This window comes from Rhineura floridana, chromosome 7 (assembly GCF_030035675.1).
Source record: "Rhineura floridana isolate rRhiFlo1 chromosome 7, rRhiFlo1.hap2, whole genome shotgun sequence".
NCBI lineage: Eukaryota > Metazoa > Chordata > Lepidosauria > Squamata > Rhineuridae > Rhineura > Rhineura floridana.
Genome location: NC_084486.1, coordinates 132,134,444 through 132,158,795, shown reverse-complemented (window position 1 = coordinate 132,158,795; position 24,352 = coordinate 132,134,444). Strand labels below are relative to the sequence as shown.

The 24,352-nt window shown below is 39.1% G+C and overlaps 1 protein-coding gene across 22 annotated transcripts in view; it reads left to right on the top strand.

Moving 5' to 3' along the window:
- The window catches only part of MECOM (MDS1 and EVI1 complex locus), a 96,745-nt gene that overhangs the window by 5,313 nt on the left and 67,080 nt on the right, over positions 1–24,352 (top strand). For 14 of the 22 annotated variants that reach the window (XM_061637272.1, XM_061637273.1, XM_061637282.1 and 11 more), the window contains 2 exons: positions 21,154–21,256; positions 21,821–22,037. In XM_061637272.1, coding sequence (XP_061493256.1) covers positions 21,208–21,256; positions 21,821–22,037 — 266 coding nt within the window. In that variant the 5' untranslated portion in view covers positions 21,154–21,207. The other 8 variants (XM_061637271.1, XM_061637280.1, XM_061637276.1 and 5 more) reach the window with 8 other exon arrangements.

The window sequence follows — 24,352 nt, the reverse complement described above, 5'->3', positions numbered from 1 at the left end:
TTGTGAAAGTTGCAGTCTGGTTTGTAGAGAAAAAATGATCCATCCTGAGATTATGCAGCTGCTTGCAGAAAGGAAATGATAGTGTTGTGCTCAATTTATTTTTACATATAGTAAAGCTTGGCTGGAAAAAAATTAAGTGAATTTAGTAAGTAAATCCAAATGGATTTAAGGGGGAGGGGATGGCTTAGGGCCTGCATCTTGATAGTGTTCTAACAATAACAAAACATATGTCAGACTTCAAGAGAAATACATTTAAAATATGCAACAATCACTCCAATGTGTGCACACGGTTTGGAACGAACATCACGGAACTTGTTACTTTTCAATGTTTACATTTTTCATGTTTGGTAATGGCACCTGTAATCCTGCCAACAACTTTTTTTAAATTCACTGGAGTATTTATTTTTGCACCATTCTGTGCCGTTTGCAGCTACATATTTATATAACTGATTGTACTTCAAATCTGCAAATGAAAAACCAGTTGCCCTTTATGTAGTACATTGCACAAGATATGCAAGGTGCAAGAAAAATAGACTGATAGTTATTCATATCTCTTTACATGGTCAACAATTGCATATACATATACAATCCACCAAATATGCATATCATAGACACATGGTTAGAACTAAGTCCCTTTACTTCCCAGCAAACATGTTTAGACTCAGGGTAAAAGTTGGTAAATGTCATCTCAAGCCTTAAAGTGAAATTGCTTTCCATGCAGTTAGCTTCCTCTTCTCCATTATTTTACCTCAAATTAGAAGAGGTGATAGTAAACTAAGTCATGTCAAACTGTGAAATTGATATTACCTGTATATAGACACAGAGTAGTAACATTTAAAAGGGTGTGTTTTTCTACATATAATGTCTATGAGTATACATTAGACTGGCATTAAAACTGAGAGAAAGCATCCAGACTAGCTAGTGAGAGATTGATTTGCATTTCAGGACGTCCAAGGAAGCTTAGATATGACCAAGCTGTGCAAAACGTAAGGCTTACACAGCTGACTAGAACCATTCACCAGATCCGTTGTTTCACTCTGTTTCTCCATAAGGAATAAGGCTTGCCAATTGGTGAATTAGTCCTACTCATCGCATAATGATTGCCCCCGTTGACGGAGATATATTATTAACTATTGAGCCCAAGACAGAGGTACTTGATCAGCAGTAATTGTGCTAACCTCTAATTACTGTAAATTCCCTACAAAATTCCCTAGTGAACATTGTACTTTTATCTGAGATGGGAGAAAGTTTTTACTGTCAGTGTGGTGAACTAAGGCCAAATTCACCTTTGGAGTGCTGAAGGCAAGATAAACTGAAAGACAGACGTGAGCCTTAGACTCCTGGAGAGGAGGGCTTCAGCTGTGTCTCCAGTGTCTATAATCTAGCCACAGCTTTCAGCAGAGCCGTTATCATTTAACACCCAAGGAAAGAAAAACAACTTTTGTTGTTGTCTATGCTTAAGCCTTTCGTTTTTTCTTTTTATTTGTTAAAGTGCTTTGCATCCCTTCTTCCCCTGTCACCTAGTTTTCTTGTCTAAGGTCAGATTTCATCACTTTGGATCAACTTTACAAAAGGTCTGGGTTCCTTCTTATAACTGTATAAATAAGCCCTGCTAAGATGAACAGCTCAAAAATAATGGGTGCAGTCAAAACATGTATGCTGAGAGGAACTCATATTTCATTTGATTGGAAGTAGAGCAGGACTTTTAAGACTGGATGGGGATAGATTCCTTCCCCCCTCCCAATAAAGTTGATCTAGAATTTCCCAGCGCTGTCCTATTATCTCCTGTCATGTCTAATAAGTCTTAAAAGTATGTAATTCAAGATGTTCACATATAATGAATTCCAAATACTGTGCAATTGGTTGTTATATTGGTGGTTGTTTTTTCTTTGTGCCAGGGTACTAGCATTCTTTACGGTGTACTGTCTAGAGGATCTTGTCACCTGTGTTTCTCAGCAGAATGCGTTTTCCAGTCTAAATTCAGTTTGGAGTTGATAATAGCTTGGGGGGAAATTGTTAGAAGTTTCTTACTGTGTTTTGGGACGCGTCTGAGTCTGCCTTTGCATATTATCCAGTTGCATCAATATGTTTCACACCAGTTTTTTTCATTGGGTACCAGTCATTGTATGTAATGTCTGAGTGTATACTTTACACGGTTTTACACAACTGATCGAATACCAGTTTTTTAAAAAATTGTAATGGATATAATAACTTTATGACTATATACTGAATTGTGAGATGTGGAAAACTGTAGCAATGAAGAGGTGGATTTGTGTGGGACAGTGAGAGTGTACAAATTTGTGGTATCTAAATGCAAAAACAACTGTTTTCCAGGTAGTAGTGACATACACATTTTTATGTTAAAGTTTCCAGAATTCTCAGGGGAAGTAGAGCAATCCCCATACCTCATCGAAGTAGACAGCTCATACTGGTTGTGCTGTACATCAATACAATTGGCAGTTTTTTCATTTGCCATAAAATAAGGGGAACTGTTCTCATCCAGCATCTCATGTTGCAGGGTGTCTATGATGTTGATCTTAAAAATACAGAAATTTCGACTTAAAAGAATCAAGACCAAACCTCACTGAAACAGTCAAGCATATTGTACAGCCTGATCTTCTGCTTGTTACTTGGAAGTCAGTCCCAGTGAATTCAGTAGGGATTACTCCGAGGAAAATGTGAATCCTATGGAGTAATTCTCATTGAGAACAAGTTTAGGATTGTGCTGTAAAATATAACAACTGTAAAAAAAACCATTTTTAAAAAAGATAGCAGAATGTTCCACAAGCACCAGCTAGGCCATTGACTAGTTTTTGAAATCCAGTCAGGGCCATGTTTCATTTTAGATATTAAAAACATATGTATTATGTGTATATTTATATAATACTAAATTTCTTCATATGATGGAGAATGGTGAAAATGTCAAATGCATCTTTAAAGCTCTTGCCAGAATTAGACTAGTAGATGGATTTTAGCTTGCTTTGTATTACAAAGATCATGTTTTGCTATACCTGGTTATATTCTACTGGGAATACACACAGTAGGACTATTATACAGTCAGATAAGTGTAATGCAACTATTTTAAAATCTTTCTCTTTGTTTTTGCCAAGCACCTTCAGATCTTTTTAAATGCTAGTGCTTTACATTTAAACTTTTAAAAAAACATATTATTGCTTACACACAGAGAAACATAGACACACAGAGATATGAGCTGCCTATTTAATGAATATAATTTTTGCATTTTTGAAGATACATTAAAACTAAGCTTGGTAAACATTTATTTTCTCCAATTTTGTCTAGGGCCCAAGTCTATCAAAAGCTGCTCACACTCGGCCTCATCCACAAATACTTGCATTTAAACAGCTTTATGGTCCTAAACATACATACTTGGTTTCCAGCACTGTTGATTTTATTGGCTTTTTCTGTATGTAATGTTACAATCAGGCATGTGGTTATATGCGGTCAAGTCCATTTATTTCAGTGAATTCCTAACTCTGTTTGAGGACTGGGAGACAAGGTGGCTCAAATCTAAATTCAGTGGTTTATGGATTGGCCTGAGCATAGTCCTCTGGACAGTGCTATTGCTCTCAGTAAGCCTGCTCAGGAACAAGTGGATTGTAGTAGCTTTCTATACCTTGAGCATTCTGCTGACGCAACTCCCTTGAAAATAACAATTTCACAATTGGCTTTTATAGTGAACAGTGGCGGATGGTCCCCACTGAGACTTGGTAGGGCAGAAGGCAGAAAGACCAACAGTAGGTGGAACCAGGGCCAATGACAGGCAGAACCAGAGCCAATGACAGGCAGAACCAACTAATTCTAGTTTTGTCCCCCTCCTCTTCCCCGCTGAGTTCTACAAGGTGCAACACTGAGTTTAAAGAAGAGGAAGCTGACAGCTAGTGCCAACCCCTGGATGGATGAAAGTAAGAAGGCAGGCAGGTGGGAGCTGGCTGAGAGCAGACAGAGATCAGTGGGGTAGTGCCTCATTTGCCCTAATAGACCAGCCTCCACTGATAGTGACTCCTTATGGGATAAGATACTCTTCAGCATAGAAATGGCACGAGTTGGATTGCATTTGGAGGAGGTAGTGCTGATTTGCATACCTAGTGAAATGGGTTACATGTGTGTTACTTAGCAAGCAAAAAAAATTTGAAAGAGGAGTAGACAATGTTAAGACTCAAAGCTGAATCTGACTTGCCAAGGCCAATAGCCTGCTGCCCCAAGCTACGGAGTTATGTGCTGCCCACATATGGAAATGTACCAACAGAGGCCAGTTGTTTTTTGAGGGAGATGGGATAGGGAGAAGGGTTCTCTAGAGGTAGTCTGGATCATGTTCACAGGCCTTACATAGTCCATCCTTGGTTTAGTCCTTTGTCATGTCCTGAAATGCCCTAAAACTGGAAGTTTTCAGAAATCGTAAGTCATTTCAAATCTTGCCAGTGCACACTGAAAGAATTTGGACAGCTAGCCTTTAATAGGCGCAATCAGACAAGCATGCTGTTCTCTCTAAGTGAAAGGAAATTTGTTGATGGGAGATTATCTAATAATCTTTGCAAGCATTTAAGAAATAATAGAGTGGATTAAAGATGCCTACGGTGAAAATGCTAAGCTGTAATTCAGTTAGTGGTTTCTGCCAACTCCTTCTGTTCATCCTTGTTTCTTCTTTTAAAAATGGTATTAGGATAACATAGGGAAATTTACCTTGAATTCTACTCAAGGTAGTATTATGTTGATTAATTTATTTAACAGTAAGATGTTTTTCAAAGACTTTATTAAGTGTCCCCATTTTCCTGACATCAGGTAGGAGACTTGGGGTTTTGTTTATTAAGTTTCTATCACACTGCACATGGACGGGGGATCTACACCATCATCAGCAAAACCACAACTGTTATGCACTAGCATGATTGTTCCAGAATTTAGCAAAGAGGACTGAAACTGTGAAAGAGGTCACAGCGACGGAAACAATTGCCCATCATAAGAGTTGCCCTGCCAAACTAGATTTCAGGCACATTGACTGTTGAGGAAAGAAGGACAGAGGAGGAAGTGGACAGGAATTACTGGAGGAGCCCCTCTGTGAACAGCTATAAGAAGTTGTTAATATGCAGTGCAATTCCTCACATGTTTACTCAGAAATATGTCTCAGTATGCTCAATGAGGCTTACTCTTAGGTAATAGGATTCTGGCCTCAGTCTCTACATCTGTGGCCCTTTTATAAGCTTTGAAGTTTACAGTAAAAGAGACATGATAGGATGATTAACACAAGTGGGTATGATCTGAATGACGTTGTTTTATTTATTTTGTAAATGTCTGTACCATTTCCCCAATATATTGTCCAAGGCAATTAACAAATACAACAATATAGCTTGGACTTTGAGAATCTGTGTTTGAATCCCGCACCTGCCCACCAAGCTCACTGGGCCAGCCATTCTTTCTCAGCATAATCTACCTTTCAGGGTTGTTGTGAAAATAAAATGGCCACCCTGAATTCAGTGAAGGAAGGGTGGGATATAAATTTGAAGATAAAAACGTTATAAAAATGTATGCTAGTAAATAAGAACACTAAGGTCAGCAGTATAAAATATTACATGTTGCTGTTTTCATTACTCCCTGGTCATCTCTGAGCAAGCCCCATTCCAACAGGTCAGACATGCAATCAGTCTATGCTTAGATTCCATATATTTTAATGATATCTGCCATCTCCTCCCTTTTGTTATAACTCAATCAGCCAAAAGCATTTCTGTGGCAATTATTTCCATTCACCAAGTCCTAAAAGCAAGGACATGTTGAGAGGTGTTCTTGGTGGCTCCTCTACAACTTTGCAACTCTCTTGTCTTTGGAGGATCATCAGACTCTCGACCTTTCCCAGAAGTTAATATATTTTTGTTAAACTGCTGTGCGGCAATTATAATCTGATTTTCATATATAGTATTTTATATTTCAACTATTTTATCTTGCTTGTTTTATTGTGTTGTGTTTTTAAAGCGTTGTACCTGCTTGTAAAAGGCCTGCAGCCAAGCTTGAGAGATGGTGTGGTTTAGAAATTGTAATAAATACTGATGTGTGGCTGGCCAGTGCTTATCTGTGCATGGTATGCTCAGAACTGAAAATTGCATCAAATTGAGTGGATGCTATTGGAGGGAGGTTGATGCAGACCTATGCCATACCACATTATAACTTAAAAAAAGGATATATTTCCCTGCTATGATTCCTCTGGCATGAGTCACAGTACAGACGTAACCTAAACTGATTATGCCCACAAAGCTGAAACATTTCACAGAAGTGGTTGCAGCAAACTTACATGGGCTTCAGTCTCTATGGTGAGCACTGGAGTACTTTATTCCTACTGTGTCACTTTGCTATTGTTTAAGAACAGAAGAATAGTCTTGCTGGATCAGACCAAGTTCTGTCTAGTTCAGCATTTTGTTTCCAACCAGATGCCAGATGCCTTTGGAAGTTCACAAGCAGGGTGTGAAGATAATGATGACCATGAACGGCAATGAGGGAAAGTTAGTATCTGCCTCTGGACAACATTTGGAATTGGAGCCTCATAACCTGAAACATGGAATAGGGTATGGTACAGACTGGCACGTTTAAAGGAAGGTCTCCATTTTGAAATACATCCTGCAAGAAGCAAGTGTTTCACTTGGTCTTCATTGACAATTGTTTCCATTGTTTTGATTTGATTTAGCCTGTGTCACTTTGAATGTGGGACTTGGAAAGATGGTAACATCCAACTCTGTGCATGCACCCTTGTGCATAGCCATTTGGCTTTGAAACTCAAGCTTCCCATACCAAGCAGAAAATGGACACTTATGCACTCCTTTAATTTCAGAGAGTATCTTTGGGAGACTCCACCCGAGGATGATGGTTCTAGGTATAAGAAAATTAATCGACAACTCCCTTGATCAGATGCTGCTAAAGGGCTTTGTTGTACCAAGTGCAATAGCCTTTAAATTCTGTGTACCTTTTTCATATATTGATCCCTGATGACCAATTCCTTCAAGACAAAAATGAGTATTCTGTGCTTTCCCTTAAGGCCAGACTAGATGTGATGGTGGCGGAATTCTTTAAATCTGAGCTTGGAAAAGTTACTTTTTTAAACTACAACTCCCATCAGCCCCAGCCAGCATGGCTGCTGGATTGGGCTGATGGGAGTTGTAGTTCAAAAAAGTAACTTTCCAAGCTCTGCTTTAAATACATGTGATTGATTTGTATCAATCAAATGTAAAGAGGAGGGATTCAGATTTAAAGAGCAAAAAGGGTGCATAGATGGGGGATGATGAATCTCAATTGTACCATCCATTGCTCACATTTCTCTTTCCACACAGTTTCTCCCAGCGAGGCTCACTTCTGGTATCGGCTAAGGGAAAAGTGAAACTGGGGAGAAAGTCTGTGGGGCAGCTGTGTGTGACAAAAGGATGTAGCATCTTGACCCATAAGCTTCTTTTGCAAAGAGACTGTGCCTCTTCCTTTCATTGATCATAGCGAAAGAGACAGATCCGCTGCCATCATGTCTAGCTTGAGTCCTTCCCTGTTTTCCAGTAACTGAGGGATGTTCCTGTCAGTTGGCTTATTATACATGCAGGGAAACTCATGAGGTTACACCTACATATGCACCTTGCATTTTATAAAATGACAGATCCAAGAAATTACCCTTTTTGGCTTGAATGTCTAACTTGACCAGTATCTGAGAGAAAATCTCCAGATGCCCACTCAAGGATGGGTGAAAACTGCCTCTTTAATTTCTGAGAGAGAAACAAAACTTCTTCACATGAACCCCTAAATTCTATATTATTTCCTTTCTTTTTTTTATTTATATCCTACCTTACCCACCTTTGCACTACCATTATGGAAGTGTACAGGGGGTTCTCAGGTAGTTTTTCATGCAAGCATAGATCGAAACCAGGCGGGTTCAGTAATGGCAAAGTGGCTGACTCATTTGTATTACAGCTAAGAACCGATGTCTGATCTTTGCTGCCCAGTTCATCTAGATTATACCTCATTTAGTTGGTGACTATACTACTGTCTTCTATTTCATATGTGTGTGTGTGTGTTATGTGTGTGTGTGAGAGAGTGACATTTAACTTTTTGAACAAATAATTGTTATATAATTCTCCAGGTCTTTCTTACAGAATCAGAGCTTTGGTTTTCTGTCTTCAAAATTTACCCACTCTGCTACTGTTATTGTACAATAGGTGAGCCTGTTTATCTAGAGGTGGCATGGCCCTAACACACACCCTGAGATTAGAGGTCCCCTCAATTCATGGCTCTCTCATCCCTTCCCATTGCATTTATCCAGTTACAAGAAGATCTGAATCTGGGGTAGAAAGAAAGTGGGAACACAAGATTGATGGGGGGATCAATCTTTGAGCATTTGCAATCCACATATGCAAAGTGTAGCACAGGAGCACTGGGTGTGTGTGTGGGAGATAGAAATCAAAACGGTTTACTTGTAAGTCAGCGAGCCAGCTTGCTGTTTTAGGCAGACTATTGAAATCCTAGCCCTATGATGATATTATTTAGACTGTAGGAGGCTGTAGATTATGTGGATGAGTGGACTAGGAAGAAGTAGAGTTGAGTGTGGTCCCATTTTCCACAGAGACCTGCTTTCCTGTCATTGAATGATAGGACAGGAGGACAGCATGTACCAAAATGCAATTTCGCCTCCTGCTGCACGAAGGTGGTTTTTTCCTGTTTTAAGATGTGCAAAGTGTAAAAGGGCCTCTCTAAGGAGATAAGGGGTGGAATCCCCTCAACTAAAATTAATTCTGCCTTTTAAAGGGATAAGGAGGAACGTACGTTAGCCCTGTTGTCTCTCCCCCACCCTCCATATCGCATTCAGTGTAGTCCAGAGAGTTTTACTGATGCATTGAGAATTTTCGTGTGGCACTAAAAACGGCCCCTTTGAGATATGTGTGAACTTTGTTAACACAGGTTAGAAAGCGGGAGACAGCTTTAAAATAAAACAACAGTGCATTCTCATCGGTATAGGCCAGCGGTGGGCAACTTGTGGCCCTCTGGATGTTGTTGGACTTCATCTTCTCTCAGCCCCTGCCAGGATGTCCTATGGTCAGGGAAAATGGGTGTTTTGTTTATTTACTTACTTACTTACTTACTTACCTGTTGCTGTTCTGTGAAAAACATCAAAATGGTTTACAACAAATTAAGAAATAACCACCACCATGCAACAAAAACATTAAAATACAATAAAAACAAATATCAGTTATTGCAAAAAGACATCTTAATTGCCTGCATGACATCTAGAGGGCCACCGGTTCCTCACCCCTGGCACAGGTTTTCTGTTTGCATTTCAAATGGAGAAGGGAGAGCAAAAGGGGCCTTGAAGTTGCCCATCAACAGTCAGCACCTCAATAACAGACTAAGCAGGCATACAGCTCCTCTGGCCATAGACTTCCCCACTAAGGTGAGATGGATCATATTTCTATTGAAATGACAGCAATTATTTCTACATTTGCACCTATACACATACATAAGAATGTGCATTTTCTCTTTCCTGGTGATTTATAAGTTACCATTCTAATTTCCACACATCCTAGAGGGGGATTAGAGTAGTTAAAACTGTTGAAAAATCCATCTAAGGTTGCCGTTCTGTTCCCAGGTATATGCTTACTCAAAGTACATTTTTTAGTAAATGTGTTCAGGGTTGCAGTGTTATTGACTTTAGGAACAGAGGAGGCTGCCTTACACTGAGTCAGACCATTGGTCTCTCTAGCTCAGTATTGTCTACACTCACTGGCAGCAGCTCTCTTGGGTTTCAGACCAAGGTTTCTCCCAGCTACCTGGAAATGCTTGGGATTGAACTTGGGACATTCTGCATGCAAGGCAGATACCACTGAGCTATGGACTTTAATGTGACTGAGCACAGTGTGTATGGGCAAAAGAGTGCAATGCAACCCAGATTTGGCTATTCCTCTCTCTGGTCTCCCCAGGTTTCTGATACACTGTGTATAGATATGTTTTAATCACATCAGGCAAGAAATTTTGAGACAGATTTTTGTATTGTAATCTCAGGAGACGAGAGGGGGGGTATGTGCTGAGAACTACTGAGAATACCTGAGCATTCTTTCAATTTCAAGCCATCCAAGTATTGCCCTTTGGGATATAAGCCTTATAAAATTATTAAGCTACTATGCGTCAAGTAATTAAAAAGAGAAAGTTGCAATTTAAGTGAGAATAGCTATAAACGGAAAAGTGTGGTTGTTATAAATTCAAAAGAAAGCCTAGGATTTTAGGTACATATGGTACTGCATATGGTGTGTGTGTGTGTGTATACAAAGACACATTGCAGCACAGATTTGTACATTTAATGGGAAAAGTAGGAGTAGGGTTCTGCCAATGATAAACGGATAGGTCTCATGTTATCAAAGCAATAATAAACAACTTTAAAACCACCCTCCTTCACTTGCTATAATAGTAACATCAATCTCCTTTCTATACTCTTGTGCTTTGCGTAATCCCTTGGGAGAAAATGTGAAATGGAGATTAGCCACTCATTCTAGATAGACCACGTGTAAAAACAATCTGAAACTTTGAGTTGGGAGTATTGGGCAATTTCATACACCCAGATGAGTTATTTATTATCAAATAATGCGCCCCATGGTTGATCTCTAGCCCAATCGCAAACTGTCCTGGAAATCTTGTGTGGTTGCATGGAAGCCCAATACCAGACTTACATTTACTGAGACATGAACTAGTATGTCACTTATAATGTGATTCATGAGGTGTACAAGGACTGATGGAACAACAGAACAGTAAATAAAAATAAAACAAGTTCAAATAAAAAGCTGTAGAATTTTCCTGCACAGAATAAAAATTAACAGCAAGCTTCAAAATGAACTGACATCTATAGGCCATGTTGTGTTAGGGTGGGGTGGGGTGGGGTGGGTGGCAGGGAGAAGATTTGTCCCTCTCTCTTTTCAGATTGTTCAGCAAGTGCATTTTCTCTTTTATTTCCATTATTACAACTTCCTGGATAGGTTGAAGGCCTTTCATAATTCACGCTTCTGTCATTCTTTATGTACGCCAAATGACTGTTAAACATAAATAAATCTTCCACTGCTTAACCAGGAAAAATAAACTGCAAAGGCTTGTCTATCCTCTTCAAGGAAAGAGATAACACACCTTGATTTTCTTCCTCATCACTATACTACAATTTGGTATTTTTTCTTTGTGGCTCTGTAGCACTGACACCTGCTAATATTATTTAGAAATGCTGTTATTTTCATTTTTTTCTGCGCTATATTCTTTCATTGTTGTAATGTAAGTTTCAAAATACAGTTTAGAAAGACAGAAAGAAATAGTGATGTATTATAAGGGCCGTGTTCTGAAATAGTATCCTGCAAAGAAGAATTTGGCAGCCTAGTAAGAATCTCAGATTTTAATTTTATTTTAAATGAGGTTTTGAAAGTTAGCTCATGATGGCAGGTGAAGTTTCAGAAGCTGGTGGGTGTGAGCAGGATTCCTGGTAGTTTAGAGAGCTACAGTGCCCTACATAGCTTTTTACTGCAAAGCCTTCTGTGGCTTACATAGCTTTTTGCCTTGCCTCCTGAGTAACAGTGCAATCTGGACTTAACCCCATGAAAGTGTGTTTAGGGTTGCAGCCTTCATTATGCAAAATAAATAAATACAATATTTCATACAGGTTCTAAAAATTTTGTAAAAACCTGTTGGCTGTCAAAAAGAGGAGTAGCATTGGCACACTGAAAGTGGAGGAAGTGAAAGTATCAGGGGCTGCAAAGAAGAGGCACAAATTAGGAAGATCAGCCCTTCGGATAAGATTGTTTTGCTTAAAGCTGGAGAAGCTTACAGCTCAAAAAGTCACAAGGAGTTCTGTGTAACTGGCACACTCCTTTATCAACATAATTTACTCTGATGTTTGGCTCACACTTCTCTAGCTGTATAAAGGAATGATAATCAACATGGCTCTTGTGAAGATGGAAGTAGTAAGAATTACAATGCATTTTGCAAACTGAAGGTCCTCCAAAAATGATAGTCACATGCTATGTGCAGCAATCTCTTTGGGATTCATTTGAGCTAGGACTCAGTAACAGGAACTCTATGAATAAAGGCTCCATCCTGGAATATGATAAGTAAATCCTAAGCCTGCAAACCTATACACACTTGCTTGGAAGTAAGCTCCAATGAACTCCATGCATCCATTGAACATGCAATGGATGAGGCTACATAGGAGGTAGTACACACATTTCTGTGTACAAAGTGCCTTTCCTTCACTGGTGAGTAGATACAGCCGAGGTTTACGTATCTGTGATGACAGGGCTGAGCTTCCTGGTCAGACTGTATGTATTTCAAGTGAGTTTCAGCTATAGCACCTTTCCCTTTTGGAAATTAATCTTTGGGGGCTTCTTGATCAGATAATTTAAATTCTTGCATAATGGTCTGAATTTACCTTATTTTATTATTTATTTACTTACTACATTAATACCCCGCCTTTCTTTTCATGCTAGAAACCCAAGGCGTCTTGCATATGGTTCCCAGGTGCTCTCCCATCCAGGCACTAACCAGACATGACCCTGCTTAGCTTCAGCAGGGATATGGCCTTATGTGCCTTCAGACCATAGCCTTGGGACCGAAGCAATAATGAGGCAAAGACCAGCTTTTGATAAAGAAATCTGTATTCCACCACCTTGTAGGTCTCTTTGAAATGTTGGTGGTCATCTTACAAAAGTAATGGTCACTGTTATTAAGGGTCACGATACAATTAAAAGTTCAGGACTACCTTTAAGTAGTAAATCATATTACATTTCAAGAAATGCTATTTCAAAGTCAAAACGCTGTGGAATAAATACACTTGGATTTAACTTTGAGACAATGGAGATGGATACAAACTGAAAGTAATTTTTTAACGTTTATTTTCAGAGACTTTTCTGACCCTTTTTGGCTCCTTTTATTGATGCCCTATTACTTTTTAAAAAATGTTTTAAAAGACTCTTACAATTCTACTAGGCAATTTCCCTGCTTCTCACAAGAGGGTAACTCTGTGTGCTTTTGTAGAAAAAGAAGAGTGAGATGTATGTGACATTAGGAGTGCCTATTGCAACCAAATTCAAGCAATCAGTCAATCTCTGTGTCTCCCCCTGCCCCTCCATCGCACCTTAATTTTGGTACATGATACATTAAATTCTACTAGGATACAATTTGGCAGGTATAATATGTGTTTTTGTTTTGTTTTGCTTGTCAAGAAATAGCAAGTCTAGCAGCCAAGGTAGCTAAATGGAACTTCCATGTTTAGAGGCAGTACACTGTTGATTATCAGAAGCCTGCCATGTGTCTCTGGGAAGTTCAAATGTGTGGCATGAAGGCAATAACTTTACTCTTGCTTGGGTGTCTGAGCAAGGAGGCTGTTGTGTTTATGCCAAATTGTGAATTTCCCAGAGGCATTTGACCAGCTATAACTGAAAACAGAATCCTGGACTCAATGGAACTTTGGTCTAATTTTTAGGGCAGCTATTAACATTATGTATTTATAATCTTGTGATTAGATGACACATTTTGACTTTCTTACAAAAATGCATTCAAAAATATGAAAGTGTTTACTTTCTTAGTGTCTCCTAAGAAGTAAAAGGTACATTGTAATAAATTAATGCCACACAAATTTTTTTCATGTGCTATTATTTGAAAATCTTGAAATGCATGTATATGTTTGTGTGTGTGAATGTGTTTAGCAGCTGTACTTTTTACTTCTTAAACCTGCTCTTTTTTTTCAATCAGTTACAGCCTGATCCTAAAGGATGGTAGCTTTAGTTGCAAAACTGCAGAGAATGATTTGTTTCACAGCAGCTAAAGGAGGAATCCTGTTTTTAGAAAGCGAAGCAGGGAAGACTTGTCTAGCTCTGGCTCCCGGCCAGAAGAACCTCTTCCCAGTTAGAGCCCTGCTAACTTAACCTGCCACCCATGTAACTCTGAGGGGTCCTGTACCAGTCCGAGACATTTCTCTGCCTGAACTGGCATTCAGATGGCACCACCCCCTCTCCCCCAGACCACCTTTTAAAAGTCTCACTGCACCACTCAACCCTCAACTGCTGCCTTTATCTATTCCCCCCTTGGGCTGCTACCTGAAGTAGGTTTCTCATTGCATGGCAAGGCTGGCCCTAAGTGGGCCCAAAAGTTTGCTCCACAAGGAGAGAGCAGCAAACTGCCATTGGCATCCCAAGCTATGTAGCACTAGTTCTGCTGTGTGTGACAAGGCTATAGGACAGGGGACAAAACCCAGAGCAAGAGCATTCTTACTAAGGGCTAATTCACAGATGCATTGCCATTGTTCATTGACTGTGCAAGACATCAAGTGATGACTTGCATGTGCGACTGGTCCATCACAGATTAATCAGCAGGGAGACATTTCTCATCACCCAAGGGTCAGCTCAAATACAATACCTTTCTGTAGTCTGGTTGTTTACCTACCACTATAATCTTTGCTTTTTAACCTTTGGGACTTAAATTAAAAGCCAAAGGAAGGACTAAAGGAAGACCATCTATTGTGTACAACCTATACATCTTGCCCTCATTCTTCCAACACCCTAAGTCGGCAGTTCAGTCGTGTCTTGAGCTCATCAGCCCATAACTTACTATAACGTTTCAAATGCACTGAGGCCATTAGACTTCTGGAGAAAAGTCAGATTTAAATACATTTATCTTAATAAATGGAAAAGCAAGTGTTGCTTAAAGCAAATATTCAGTGCATGCAATGTTGACATCAGATTTATTTGCAGGACTTAAAAGCTGGCCTTACTTAAATCTGTTTCAGCCGTGGATCAAATGAATTTGGTTGTCCCAACCTGGCCCCTAGTGAATCAAAGTCCACATCACCAACTTACAGCATCATTTGTCACAATTGGCAGTATCTGCTCATGAGAAAATTATTAGAGCAGGGGCTGCAGAGTAGGCTCGAGGTGCATTATCAGAGCTGTATGGGGAAGCATGCAGAAGGTTTGCCCTTGCTCCGGCAGGACTTGCTCTATTTTACTCCTGTTTTCATAAGGCCCTGTAAATAGCAAGTTAAAGCTGAGAATGAGTTTGAGCTCATTTAACTCTGTGCTTCTCTTTTGCCATTCATGCTCAGTCACCTTTTGAAAAGTCCCATATGCGAACTCCAAGTCACCAGTGTAGTTATCACATTCTCTCTCTCTCAAATATATTATGAAAATGACTTTGGCACATTAACTGCAAAAACTAAGGAACTGCCTCGTGGATTTCCCAGCTGGATTGCATGAGAAGAACTAAACTGGTGATTGGGAAAGGGGAGGGGGTAGACAAAGTGCAATAAAGGCTTTTGTAAGAAGCTGATTTGCATATTTGTTTTCATGAGCCAATCAGAAATGCACAAAACAGGAGGAAAATGAGTGAAAGAGAATGTGTGCTATGCTAAGGTTTGTTGCACAAACTGTGCTCTGTTAGGGGTGGGGGTCCTAAAGTTCTGCCCGCACCTGACCCCAAAGCTCATCCTCTTCTGTGTTTGGCATGGTGCAAATGCAGTGGAGTTGGTAGATCCCTTCAACACAACAAATATTACTGTTTTTTTTGGAGGGGGTTACTTTAATTGGAATACAGTGTGTTATATATGAAAATACAGGGTGTTCTTCAGACCTAACAGTACGGAGTAGTTACCCATGCTTTTTCTGCACATTTAAATTTGATATTGAGAGGTAAAAAGTGGTGTTTCCTAATTTTGCAATGCATGTTTGAAATGCGAATTTAGACACTATGAGTCTCTGAGAGGAAAAAGTCAAGATTTTGTACTTAATCTGGGCTAATTCATTGTACTCTGATCCTAAGTGTATTTACTTTTATTTAAATCCCCAAAATTTCAGTGGAACTGATTTTGAGGCTGAGAATGTCAGCCTTAGGACTGATTCAGAAAGGCCTTCTTTTAACATGCAGGCAGGGACTTCAAACTCCAAATGTTTCTGAATAGGGCTGGGGTACAGTTGCCAACTTCTCAACTGTAGCTGTGCCTTTAATAGCACTTTGATAACCAGACATTAGCAGGTGATATTGATCTTCCTGCCATGGAAAGCTTAATGATTTCTGTAAATTAAGCTGCTGTTAAAAGCACAAGAGTAGGCCAAGCTCCTTTTTTCGATCATTTGGCAACTTTAGGGTAAAGGGTTAAGGTGGTTTCCTGTCCTGGAAAGAAATCAGAAACTTGTCCCGCTTCACACATAATTTTTCCCAAGCAATTCTCTGGATCAGTGCCATGTAGCCCAATCCTATATATGTTTACTCACAGATAAATCTCAGTGAGTTCAGTGGGACTCAGCAAAGTGTGCACAGGGTTGCAGCCTTACTCTTGTGACAATACATATGCCCTCAATAAGTTTGTTGATTATGAGCCTGGGGCCCTTTAGGCTTTGGTTCTTGGTTTACAATGCAGTATGTAAATTGGTGAATCAGTGAAGTTAGTTTCTAAACCCCAACCCAAGTAAGCTATGGACTAATTAACACATTCCTCCATGACTACCATGCACTGAGCCTGTTATATATTTTGTTTATGACTGAACTCAGCCTAGATTGACTTTTGGCACTTGATCATAATCCCAGCTATTTTGAGTGGCTGCAGTCAGGTATCAAAATTTAGTCTTTGCTGTGTTGTGGACTGAGTAGCGATTAGCCTTCTTTGCTGACCACCCCCTCTCCCTGCTTTTTAAATCTGTAATGTCTTTATGCACTCTTTTACCTAGATGTGCATTACCTTGTTGTGCTGAGTGTCTGTGTTTCATATTCAGCTACTTATTAAGACATATTTTAAGTTGACCCAGAATTCACGAGAAACAGTAAAGGACATGGTTGACTTCAGTGGCAGACTTGTCTTTTATTCCTTTTTGATTTGTACAGGTTTGAGTCAAACAGAATCAGACCTTAAAAAGTCTGCAATATCATAGTGTTTCCTTGCCTTTAAAAACAAAAGGGGGGAAAGCTTTTTGGTGTACGTGTTAAGGCAGCGTTTTTTCTTTGCGAGACCTTGCTGTGAAGTTCTAATATGTCACCATTCAAATGTCAGCATGCTGTTGGAAAGGAAGCTAATAACTTAAACCTTTGAGAGCTGCCAACAAAAGAGGTAATTCAGATTGTGGAGAGAATGCCATTGTGTTCTTAGGGGAAATAGATTTCCAGAATGAAACATGCTACTTGGAAGCATTTGTCTTTTGTGTGTGTGGAAAGAGGAGGGAGGGGGAGATGTATATAATAAACCAAAAGATGGTTTGGCTAAGATAGTTCTTACTTTGGAGACCTAAAAGAGGAAAAGGGAGTTGACAGAAGTGGGCATGGAAACTCCAGAAGCCCCAGCTCCCTGCTTTTATGGAGAAGGCACCTAGCTAACAGTAGTCAGCAGCTTGCACATTTCATGATTAATGCTTTTTTCGTAGAACTTTTGTCTTTGGAGAAGCAGCTACAACATGGCCTTAGCTTGGTCCCTGGAAATGTCATGTCATGCGCAAATTCCTCCTATTTATCCCAATACCCACTCGACATTATGTGACTTGCCTTCTTCAGGTGGTTGAACTGCTGCTGGTTTTTGAAAGAAAAACAACACTGCATTTCTAAAGGTGGGAGCAAGAAAGAAGCAACCAAATCTGCAGTAATGCAATACTCTCCATTAAGGCATTTGTAGATCCCCACCCCCACCCCAGCACATAGTTGTGGTCAGGCTTTTTCTGAGAAAATAAACATTTGGGTTTTAGAGCCACCTACTGGAGCTGTATAAGAACTGCAAACATATGCAATCAAGTTTTGTGCAATGTGGATTTTTGCCCTTGGTGTGGGAACTATAGAGCCTTCTGCCTTTCCCCTGTAGTCTTTGAGAACTCCCTTTAGGGCTGATGTTTAATACTGTTGTTTCTTCTTACTTTCTCTCCCTCCTCTCAGTTCTTGTATCCTCCCAGTATTAATAGTCATCACAAAATTATTTTTAAAAAATAAATGGGGAGGAGGCTTGCTTTGCATTAAATTTGATAAACGAATGCAGGCAGCCAATGTGTTTGGAAGTAACTTTTTTTTTTTTACAAAATATCTTATTTGGCCATTTGACTATATCACAGTTTCTGGCATACCTTAAAACATAACTTCACTCTGTTTAGACCATACCTAAGAAATGATGTTTGGGGCTGTTTAGGTGGAGTTTTCCTTTTCATGCAGGAAGCTAAGACTGCAATCCTAGGTGTATCTACCAGGTCTGTAAACTGGAACTAAAGTTAATCATGTAATGTTGTACAGAATAATTCTGTGGTCTAGCCTAATATGACTGTTGTTATATTTGAGCTTAGATTGGCATTATGATTACCTGGTATCCTATATACTATGTTGCGGCTGTGTGGCTGGAATGGGAGGAGGAGAGGGGAGAGGATAGCAGTTTTGGTCACCCTATTGAGTTGATTAGAGTTATGACAACAGAAGATCTATTGTACTTTCACATCAGTGAGATTGGTGGGACCTCACCCTGGGGAAAGATAGAATCCAGCCCAGTCTTGCTACTTCCATGATCCTCCCCCACCATGCCCCTGCAATAGCTCATTTGTCTCCTTATGCAAATTGTATGCCATCTTTCCTAACATTTATCCCATTGTAACATATCATAACATATGCACTCCCGTGACTTGAGGTAACTGGGGTTAACGTGAGGATAGGATTCCTCTGTTAGCTGATTTTAATTTGTTGGGCTGTGAGTTAATGGCACACATGTTAATTTTGTTTGATAATATTTTGATTATGTTGTGTAATTGGGAATGAAGAAATCAAACATGCAGATGGGCATTCCTTCTAACAATGAATGTCATCTTTCATTTATTTAATTGTTAATTATCTCCCTGCTCTTTCAGTATCTTAAAAAAGACGTTGGTTTGAATCCAGATTCACACTTTAGTATGAATGAAATCAGTTGGACAAGTTAGCCATGACTTATCTTAAATCCCATTATTTTAATTGAGACTAAAGCATGACTAACTTAAACTGCAATGCTAACCCCACTTACCTGGGAGTAAGCCCCATTGAATTCTGAGCAGACATGGTTAGGATTGTGCTGTAAGTCTGGATCAGGCCCATTTATCTTTAAGGGGTTGGTGATATGTACATATATTTAATGTAACCAAAAATAATTTGTTAAAATGCATTTTATTAATCAACTAAAAACTGTTTAAATGATTGGAAGTCCAAAATATACCTAGAAGTCTAATTGGAAATAAATGCATTTAGTTAAAGGTTTAAATCAATAAGCTTTACAGGTTCAGGATTGGCAAGATGGTATATTTTTTTTATCAGACTTTTATCCCATTTCCCATTTCTCCAAAGAGCTCAGCATACAATATATACTTGGTTAATCCATTTTATCTCTGAGGCAGGTTAGGCTGAGAGATAGCCAAGGCCACCCAGTGACCTGTGCGGTTGAGAGTGAATCTGAATGCAGATCTCTGTAGTTCAAGGACAACATTCTATTCAGTACATTGCACTGACTCTCACTTTATTTTGTATCAATGCTCTGAACAAATCTATTTCAGCTTCAGTTCTGTCAATCTATTTCCCCCCTCAGATTAACTGGGGAGACTTTTGTTATTAATACCATAAGTGGATCAAATTCAGAAAGCCCATACCAATATGGAGATATTCTTGGTGGCAACGCCACAATTATAAAATCCCCTTCTCTTGGAAAAGATGATGTTTGGAGCCTGGTTGAGATAACTTTGGGGAGTCAAAGTTAGCTAGTCGGGTTACGTGGAGTTTTGCAACATTTTCAATGCTTTTTTAAACCCATTTTTTACCCATCCCAAGCCTTCAAGAGGAAGTTGGTTATATATTTAAATACATCACTAAGTATCAGGAATGCCAGGAGGGTTTAGTGGGTGAACTATGTCTTCAGTATGTTTTCAATGAGAGGAAGTCTCAGAAATATAGGGCACCTCACTGTGGATCAGGTTGCTTGACATCCCTGAGTGATATCCAGATACCTGTCTCTACTTACATAAGGCATGGAAGTTGTTCTTTGTGATTAATTTGGTGCATCCCAATGTTCTAGCATAGCCTGGATTCTCAGTCTGTGCTTGGCTTCACACCAGTTTTCCCCATTGAATTACCACTCACCCTCTGATGGTGTAACTGGGAGAAATGTTGAGCCTTGTGTGTAGTGTGTCTGTAAATTAAAAGAAGCTGCATTTGAATGTATCAGTTTTCCCAGTTGTCAGGTCAGTCATGTATTTGAGTTTTCAATGAATTGCCTGTATAGCCCCTGTTATTGGAAGATTTGTGAATTGTCAGCAAGCATTAATAATATTTTGCTTGTCGCATAGCTCGTTCTTGAGCATATTTATTGAAGGAAATACAGTTTTCTTTGCATCGGTACAATAGCTATTGGGATAAATCCTCTGCCAGATTGCACTGGCTTCAATGCTGCTACCTTATGAACATAAGTAGCGATCTTATATTGGATGGTGGAAGATTCAGGACAGACAAAAGAAAGTACTTCTTCACACAGCACATAGTTGAACTATGGAATTCACTCTCACATGACACAGTGATGGCCACCAACTTGGATGGATTTAAAAGTGGATTAGACAAATTCATGGAGAAAAAGGCTATCAATGGCTACCAGCCATGATGGCTATACTCTGCCATACAGAGGCAGTATGCTTTTGAATGCCAGTTGTTGGAAACCGCAGGAGGGGAGGATGTTCTTGTGCTCAGGCCCTGCTTGCAGGCTTCCCATAGGCATCTGGTTGGCTATTGTGAGAACAGGATGCTGGTTTAGATGGGTCATTGGCCTGATCCAGCAGGCTTCTCTTATGTTCTTAAGAATTTATGCTTCTGGTCCAGTGCTACCTACTCCTAATTAGCAACAGCAATCCAACATCTCTAGGCAGAGGTCTTTCCCAGCCCAGTTATCTCAGATCCTTTTCAACCTGAAGGTGCCATGGACTAAATGGGGCCTTCTGCGTGGAATACATGTGCTCTACCACTGAATTGTTTGTCCTCCTTTTACCCTGTGCTGTCATCATCATCAGTTTGACCACATATTTATGCCTGAACGGACATGTAGAAAGTAACTTCTTTTGAGTGCAAAATCTTTTTCTAGAATACATCTTCTTGGTTATTGTGTGCTTCTTGTCACTCATTTGCTATTGTGTCTTTCAGATATATTACAGAGTGGTGAGAGACGTTGAAGCAGGAGAAGAGCTCCTTCTGTTCATGAAGACTGAAGACTATTTACATGATACTATGGCTCCAGACATTCATGGTCAGCAATTTCTTATGGAAGATTGATAAAGTTCCCTAATAATGAGCACTTAGGGCTGGGGATGGAAGATAAATTTGATTCATTTCATATTTAAAGCAGAATTTTATCAAATTTGCACTTTCTAAAATAATACGAGAACCAAAACTTCAAAATTTGCATTTTCTGAATTTTGTGATGCAGTTCTGCAACCAGCCAGTGTTTATAAAAATGCATGTGTTTGGAGAAAGTGTGCTTAAAATGAATATATTAGTGAAAATAACATATAAAAATGTGTTACATTAGAAGAAATAGGAGAAATCGTTTGCAAAAATGTGCACATTAGTCAAAACTGCATACAAAATATGTTTATAAGGAGAAATTCACACTAAAATGCTGAAGAATTTTCATGAGTTTTTTTTAAAAAATTGCAAATTGCTGCAGAAATATGGAGAACTGAATTTAAGATGTTAAAATGAGAAACTGAGAGAACTGAAAGCGATCGATCCTTCCATCCCTACTTAGGGCAAAGTTATTCTCTTTCATTGGTAGAAGGCCACTGACAGTAATGACAGATTTGCCTTGCAGAGGAGCGCCAGTATCGGTGTGAAGACTGTGACCAGCTGTTTGAGTCCAAAGCAGAGCTGGTGGACCATCAGAAATTTCCATGCAGCACACCTCATTCAGCATTTTCAATGGTGGATGAGGAATTTCAGCCAAAGCTTGACAAGGAGAATGACCTCCATGGCATGCATGACATTCAAGAGTGTAAAGAATGTGATCAAGTTTTCTCTGATGTGCAAAGGTAGGAGCTAAACATTAAAAACAAACCAAATATATGTAAACATTAGGTATTTTTTTTAAAAATTAAAGACCCAAATCAATCTTGGTACAACACTTCACCCAAGGACTAAAATCAGTATTAGGTACAGAATTAAGCATCCCAAGAATGTCATTTTTTTTAAAAAAGCACAAGTATCTATTTTTAATCCCCTACAACTGGAAAGATAAGATTGAAAATGTTTGTTTTTTAATGTAAACAATATTTAGGTACTGCTGTTCACCAGAGAACTCTGTAGTGGTTCACAACTTTAAAATAACTAATAAAATTGTCAATGAGATAATATAAATCAATTAAGTAATAACAGTAAAACAACAGCAAAAAGTGAGGAATAACAATGCAGTAGTGTTAGCCAGTCAACAGGTCTTGCTTCAGAAATAAATACATAAGGATTACCCATCTCTGCCAAAAGACAGCAGGGAGGACTCTGTCTTGATTTCTTTAGAAAGATAGAATGTTAGGGAGCTATAAAAGATAGGCTCCTAGTGATGGCTAATCTAGATTTCACATAAAATGGAATTTGGAAGAGAACTAATCAGATGGTCACAAGTGCTGGGGAAACTCATGTAGGAGTTCTGTTGTCCTGTCTTTTGTCTTTTTTGGCACCTGTTGAAGAGCTGCTGCTTCCAACAAGCCTTTTAAGTAGAGATCTTTCCCATCTACAGCTGTATTGGAATTGTTGTAAAGATGTTTTTATTGTTTTATTGCATGTTGTTTGCTGCCCTGGACTTAGTAATAATAAGTAGCAGTAGATGTCCCTGATATGCTCAGTAAGTAGTCAATGCCTAGAGAGGTGTCAAAAGCCACAGAGTTGGCAGATAATACTGTGATGTTCTGGGGCAGTATCCATCTAACTTATTCCATCAGCTCAAGGATTTCTGCTTGTGGAATGCAACTCTCCCCCCCTCCCCATTGCTCCAGAGGGTTGGGGTTGTACGCAGTGAGAAGAGAGAGGAGAAAGTTCCATTGTGCAAGCGTGGATCCTTGTGCTGACAGAACAAGTTACTTGGCACGAAATTGGATACAACCCCGAGTGTTGGTGGTGTTGGGAGAAGTTCAGAGATGACGTGAGAGTATTTACTGAAAGAGAAGGAATAAATATATAAAAGTAAGTGTTTTTAAGATTCTTAGCCATTGTTGCTATTTAAATTATCATTAAGTTTATTATGAGGGAAGTGTCTGATTTTGAGAGTTAGAAACCATGGTCAGGCCAGACTTCTCTCTGATACAAATCAGAGCACATCCAGCATGGGGAAACTGCAATATCACCACAGCAAAAATGCAACCTTGAGGGAAGATGTCTGGACTTTAGGAAGAGATGGATGATGACTCTGCCTTACTTGTGCTTAAAAACTCTTCTTTTGGGAAGGCCTTTAAGGGTATTAAGGGCTCAGAACAAAGGCCAGAAAAAAATCAACATAAGAAAAATCATAAATTGCTCTGCTGTACTGTGGGGGAGAGACAGAGAGTATGAAAAATGAGAACCGGCAGCCTGACTGAAAAACATTTAAATTATTTAGAAACCAATACATGACAGAAACAGTTCAAGGAAGAAGAATATAGAGAAAAATATTCCATTTCAAAAAAGAGTTTAGGTGGCAGTGGGAACTGCTGACATATATGGAAGCTTGAAATTAATAAGGGAGAGGAATCAATATTAAACCTATGTAGTGGAATAATAGTGGAAGTCACAGTAAATTACACACGTAATATTATGAAAGAAAACAGCAATGTTAAAAAAGATGAGAAACATGACTCATAGCTAAACATAACAGTGACGGATCAAATTCTAGAACTTTGAATAGATGCAGAAGAATATTACTTATTTTTTTACTTGGAATGTTTCTTATCCTGCTGTTCAATCCAAAGGCTCTTAGAGCAGCTAACACACATTAAACCATAATAAAACGAATTAACAGTTGCAATAAAATCAAACAGAGCAGCAAAGGATATGCCAGTATCAAGCTGGGTGAAAACATCTAAAAAAACTAGAATATATTAAAAACTGCTGCCCAAAAGACAATAAATTATCTTTGATTGGTTGAGTCAAATACGTCAGTGGGAGATGCACATGACCCCGAAAACCAAACGCCATTAGATCAGTAGGCAGTGAGGACATCTCCTTATAATGTATAATCTCTTAAGGGTTATTTTGCATGTTAAGAAAAGACATGCGATGCTTTTCTACCATGATTTGATTGTATTGGCTGACTGCTTCTAAGATCTGATTCATAGAAATATTTCTAACATGGGGAAGTCAACACAGATTAACTTTTTCA